This window comes from Akebia trifoliata, chromosome 12 (genome assembly GCF_017979445.1).
Source record: "Akebia trifoliata isolate Shusen 1 chromosome 12, ASM1797944v1, whole genome shotgun sequence".
NCBI lineage: Eukaryota > Viridiplantae > Streptophyta > Magnoliopsida > Ranunculales > Lardizabalaceae > Akebia > Akebia trifoliata.
The window spans coordinates 30,762,604-30,768,321 of NC_141386.1; the positions used below are offsets into that span (position 1 = coordinate 30,762,604).

General features: G+C 33.7%; 1 protein-coding gene and 1 non-coding gene across 2 annotated transcripts; both read left to right on the forward strand.

Moving 5' to 3' along the window:
- The first annotated feature begins 1,190 nt into the window (after positions 1–1,190).
- On the forward strand, positions 1,191–2,209 carry LOC147389456 (SAUR-like auxin-responsive protein family). Its single transcript, XM_086419313.1, has one exon. The coding sequence runs from the start codon at positions 1,537–1,539 to the stop codon at positions 2,026–2,028; it is 492 nt and encodes a 163-aa protein (XP_086275439.1). The 5' UTR covers positions 1,191–1,536; the 3' UTR covers positions 2,029–2,209.
- Positions 2,210–4,780: 2,571 nt separating this feature from the next.
- Positions 4,781–4,854, forward strand: TRNAI-AAU (transfer RNA isoleucine (anticodon AAU)). Its single transcript has one exon. It is a non-coding gene; the product is annotated as a tRNA-Ile (tRNA).
- The last annotated feature ends 864 nt before the right edge of the window (positions 4,855–5,718 follow it).

Here is a 5,718-nt window from a genome sequence, read left to right on the forward strand (position 1 = left end):
TCAATTTTTATTGATCTTATTCTTATAGAAGTAAATGACAGTAATTTAAATAAATAAAGTCGTATTTTGATTTTTATAAATGTAAATTGGTCTGATTTATAAAACATTTGTGAAAATCTCTTAATTTCGTATCACTAATTATTTTAAAGATGGAAAAAATAAATTAAACCAAATCACGTTTTGAGTTTTCACATTTCTTTTAAAAGAAAATCAAGAATTTAAGCAAATCTCATTCGAGAAGATAAGATACAATGAGCTTTATCAACTAAAGAACAAGCATATTTCTTAAAGCACCCAACGACTAATCCTTGGGGGCAAGTCTCCTTCCCCTGCGTGCATTAGATAATTTATGGGATAAATCCTTCGGTGACCCCCCCCCCAGAGGGGGATTCGAACTCAAGACCTATACTTCTTGGGACCTAATGTGTGGTTTCGACCATCTCACCTACCCGTGGACGAGTCTTCTTAATAAATAAAATAAAAAATAATTTATATCAATATTCAATTTGAATAAACACGTGCAAGACTAAATCAATTATAATGAAAATTTATACTGTATTGCAGAAAAACAATCACTTAACATCAAACTTTTCCCATTTAAAAATACATACAATTTGTAACTAGACGGCGTGTCTTTATACAAAGACGTCGCGTTAAATTCAATATCTATAATGCCTTTATTACACGATTGCTGGAGATCTAATGGAGCCGTGCAGCACGGAAACCAGGTTTTGACTCGTTCAAGCACGGTCAACTCATGTTGAACAAAAGCATGATATTTTATATTCAGATAATATATAGTGTTTATCGTCTTACCATAATCATAATGCTAACTGTCCATAATCATGCCACGTCAAACTCTATCGATATAACAAGGACCCACCTAGAGGCAGCACCACTTTATATCAACGAGTTGTAACGGTTATCATACACAAATGTTTTACAACTACAAGGCTACTGAAGCATACTCTTTCCTTAATTGGCGGCTAGACCTTCTAGGCAAGGCCGCATTTAATGGTCATAAATGTTTGATTAATCTTTGATTTCTCAAAAAAAAAAAATGTTCTATCGGGATTCTCATCTATTTTGGAAACTTTTTTCATCTCACCTAATACATCTCAACCGTCCACTTAGCCGACCTTGACCTCTCCAACTTTCTCTCTCTATTTAACTATTCTCCCTTGCCATTCTTCCTTCTCTCTCTCTCTCTCTCACTCTGCCTTTATAAATCGCTTTGGAAGCCTTGATCCAAAGAACCCTATTCTCCAGTTTCAATCGAAGCTGGGCTCGACTCAATCGAATCATCAAATAATCGGATGAAATTCTTCTTCTCAAACTCAAATTTCCCAAATCCCCATTATGTCAAATATCCCCAACTCTCTCTCTGAAATCTGCCTCAGTCTCTCTCGTCTAACGATGTCGGTGGCAGACCCTTGGCCTTTCCCTTAAACAACAACAATCGCGAAAACCCCCAAAAAAATACAATCTTTTCTTCTCTCCTCTTCTCTTCTCTCTTGAGAAAAAAAAAAAAAAGCTATGAGGAAAGCCAGAGGTTTCAAATTGGGGCGAAAACTCGTTCGGGTCTTCAAATGGGTTTTCAGACCCAAAAAAAACCCCGCTAGGTATCAACGATTAGGAGCTACGGAACATAAAAACAAGACGATGATGACGAAAATTTACAACTGGGGTAGTTGTTTGAAGCGAGAAGCAAAAGAGCTCTGTTTTACGAGATCAGCTTCAGATTACAATCGGGTGGATCAGGACTCGTTCGAACCGAAACAAGTAGAGGTGCCAAAAGGACATTTGGCTGTGTACGTGGGTCAGAAAGATGACGACCCGCACCGGTTCTTGGTACCGGTTATTTACTTTAATCACCCTTTATTTGGAAAGTTACTGAGGGAAGCTGAAAAGGAATACGGGTTTGATCATCCGGGTGGAATTACAATACCATGCCCGATTTCGGAGTTCGAAAGCGTGAAGACGAAGATTGATGCTGGACGAAAAACAACGGTCAAGCGTAGGTTATGATGATGATCATGACGTTGATTATGGTGATTTTGTTTCGTAAATAATCATGATCAAGATACTTGATTAGATAGTGGTTCTCTTTACTCCTTTTTTTTATTTTTATTTTTTTATATATGTTAGTTTTTGTTAATATATTGGGTGTAATAGAGAATTTAGCTAATGAAAATGATTTTTTTTACTACTATAATTTTCATTAAGAGATTCTATTCCTACAAGCACAACAACTTTTTCTAACGCCAATCCAATTCATTTATAAATCATCAAAGAATTAAGTGGCGTTAGTAAAAGTTGGTGTGGCAATAGAAGCTCTCAAAATTAATTAAAAGATTACGTCACTGTGTGCGTCATAATAAGGGTCGTTATCGTGGATCGCTTTCTCAGTGGAGTGGAGAATCTAAACGACGCTTCTTCTTTGAAGCAGGACCACCAGATCCAAAAGGCTTCCACGATATTCTCTCTAAAAGTAGAAATTTACATTCTATTTCTTTAGAAATCTAAGGTGGTGTTTGTTTGCGCTATTTTTCAGTGCTTATTGCTGAAAAAAATTAAATTCAGCACTTTTGTCAAAATAGCGCGTTTGTTTACTCGTGCTTATTGCTGAAAATAAGTGAAAAAAATTCAGCACTATTTTGATGCTGAAAAAAAGTGCTGAAGCGGTAAGCACTTCGCTTTTTCAACACGGACAAGTATGCCCTTTGTTTTTTTGAGCATGGACAACTATGCCCTTATTCTTAAAAGGATATTACCTCTTATATCCCATGGATAAGTATATAGACACCCCACAAATTAATAAACCCACACCATAGCTAAATTATTTTGTCTTATATGAGTTAAAATTTTTGGAATGAGTTGATTTTTGGTGAGGATGATCTCTACAATGAGGAGATCATTCTCACAAAAAATCAGCACATCTTAAAACTTTTAACCCTATCAAAACAAGTTCAAGAATAGTAAATTGTCCATTTTTTTTTTTTTGAAAACTATTTTTAACGAGTTAGAAGTTTCAAAATAAACTGATTTTTGGTGAGAATGATCTCTAGACCATATAAATTATCCTCACTAAAAATTTGGTCATTCCAAAAATTTTAATCTATATAAAACAAAACAAAAAATGGCTATAGTGTGGGTTGCCCTTATTAATTCATAGGGTGCTTTTATAATTACACATCCTTCATTTCCATCGAAAATTATTCATAAAAAATTAAGTTCTTTTTAAAGTTGATTTCAAATTTTGGTGACTTGTATGACATTATTATTTTTAATTTGAAATTTGTGGGCTTTTATAAATAGAAATTATTATTTCTAAATTGAAGATTTGAGTATTATTTATTATTTAAAAATAAATTGTATTTTAATTTTATAAGAAATAATATATTTTATTGTGTTTGATAATAAATAAGCATTTAAAACATGTAACAATGTATAATATGATTGTAAGGGTAACAAAGACAATTTATCAGTTTCAGCAATGTGTAACAAACATGATTCAACATCTAAACAAACAACTTTTTTAGCACTTAAATTCAGCGCTTATAAGTTTCAGCGCTTAATGCTATTCAGCACTTATTTTTTTCAGTTTAACAAACAACACCTAATCTCCAAAGCACTCTAGATAATGTTTTTCTTGAGCTTTACATTCAGAACCAATCCAAATTACTTTAGGCTGCATTCTTTATCTGTATTAGGTTGTACCAATTGATATGTTTTCATAAATAATTAAATTATTATTTCTTTTTGTGAAAGATTATAAATATCATTTGATCAAAACCCTAATCAATGAATCTACAAAATCCCTCAAATCGTATTTGGCTAAACCAAGTATTGTAAAAATTTCTTCATTTTTTATTTCGAAGCATCTTTAGTTTCTCATTTATCAATAAAATTCTATTTACCTTCCTATAAGTACTCACACGTAATTTGAATTAATTTATTTTGCATATCTTTTTATTTTTCCTTGGATTAACTTGTTGAAAACATTTTCCCATAGCCTGTGATGGCAAATGACTTAGAATGTAAAGAAGATACAATGCTACACGACTCAAGATTTTTGTTTTTATTTTGTTTTATTCATTTCTTGAGAATCAAAATCAATGGATGCCAACTCAAAGCGGTTAATGCTTGTAGGTTGTGAGTTCAATACCCAGTATGAGCATTAATTTCTTAGGAACCACCTGCAAGGGCATACCCTCACTTACCTGGTGCTCGCGTGTGATGTGCACGCATTGCACGTTCCCTGAAATTAGTCATTGAATAAAATCATAGTTTATGAACTGGGCAAAGCCTTAATATGGGTCTGGTCCACTGGCTATAGGGGTTATATTAAAAATAATAATTAAAAAAAAATCAATGGGCACCCCCAATTCTTAGCGGTGTCAACTCCAATTTCGATTCCACTTATCATGGAATTAGAACCAATGAGAATCAAAGTGAAAAAAAAAAATATGATTGCTCTGGTTACTTTATGAAGCCACCCATTGATACCCCTACTTATCCTCTTGGAATTTGAAAATGTCATTTTGCTCGCTAAATTGGTTCCCCTAACCCCAGAATATCTCGGTAATGAAATGTGACAAGATCTATAATTATGATTAAGAATCGTAATAATCTGACTACCCCAGGTGGCACACTCAATCGATTCTCCTAACATGAAAAGTTTGAGAACTGTAAATCTGTATGCCTCAGGATAGCCAACAATTTTATATACAATAATCTTTTTTAAGTATTATGAAATATGAGGAGAGGCAAATATCCAGGCCTATTAGCTCAGTTGGTTAGAGCGTCGTGCTAATAACGCGAAGGTCGCAGGTTCGAGACCTGCATGGGCCAAATTTTATATTTATATACGTTTTTTTAAACAAACTTACAAACGAGTAACGTAAGTTCTCTTCCAAAAATTACGTAACGCAACGACCACGAATGTTATGAGTTATTGCACGGCTTCCACATTCTTGATAAGTCTTCATTGCCTCTCATTTGGTACCCAATCTTGTCAGGCTGACGCGTAATTGAAGCACAACTTTGTTGTATCCATGAACACAGTAAGTTTGATGTCTAATAGTCTTTTGAGTTCACAAAAGAAAATAATGACTATTTGATGGAACTTTTTTTTTAATTTTTATGACGGGGATATCCGAACTTGCTTCCGACTAATAGGACTAGAATCACGTGCAACACCCGCACATCACATGCATTGGGTAAGTGAGGGTGTGGCCTCGCTGGAGGCCTCGAGGAATTAGTGCTCGTATTGGGTATCGAACTCACAACCTATAAACTTCCACAGTTTATTGGTTCAAAATTGCCTTTGAGCCAACCCCTCTAGGTTTTGATGGAACTTTATATAAACATTCTACTTTATGTGATGATATTTAGTTATTATCTTCAATAATTCCTCCTTGAAATCAATGAATTGTTTTTTTCATCTTTAGTGTTTATGACTAACAAGAGGTAGTTTGAAATATCATAGAGATAATGGATTCAATTGAATGTGCATTAAGAAATTTTAAGAGAAGAGAAGAACATGAAAGATTTGTTTTTTAATTCATAATTGATTTTTGTTACATTACAAAATGTTTTAAATGGGTCAAATTCATAACTATTAATGTGGAGTCTTTGCCATTACTGTTCTCTTTACCAAACGTCCATTCTTATTTTACTTGCAAACAAATACTCCATACCATAATTTTCTAAGAT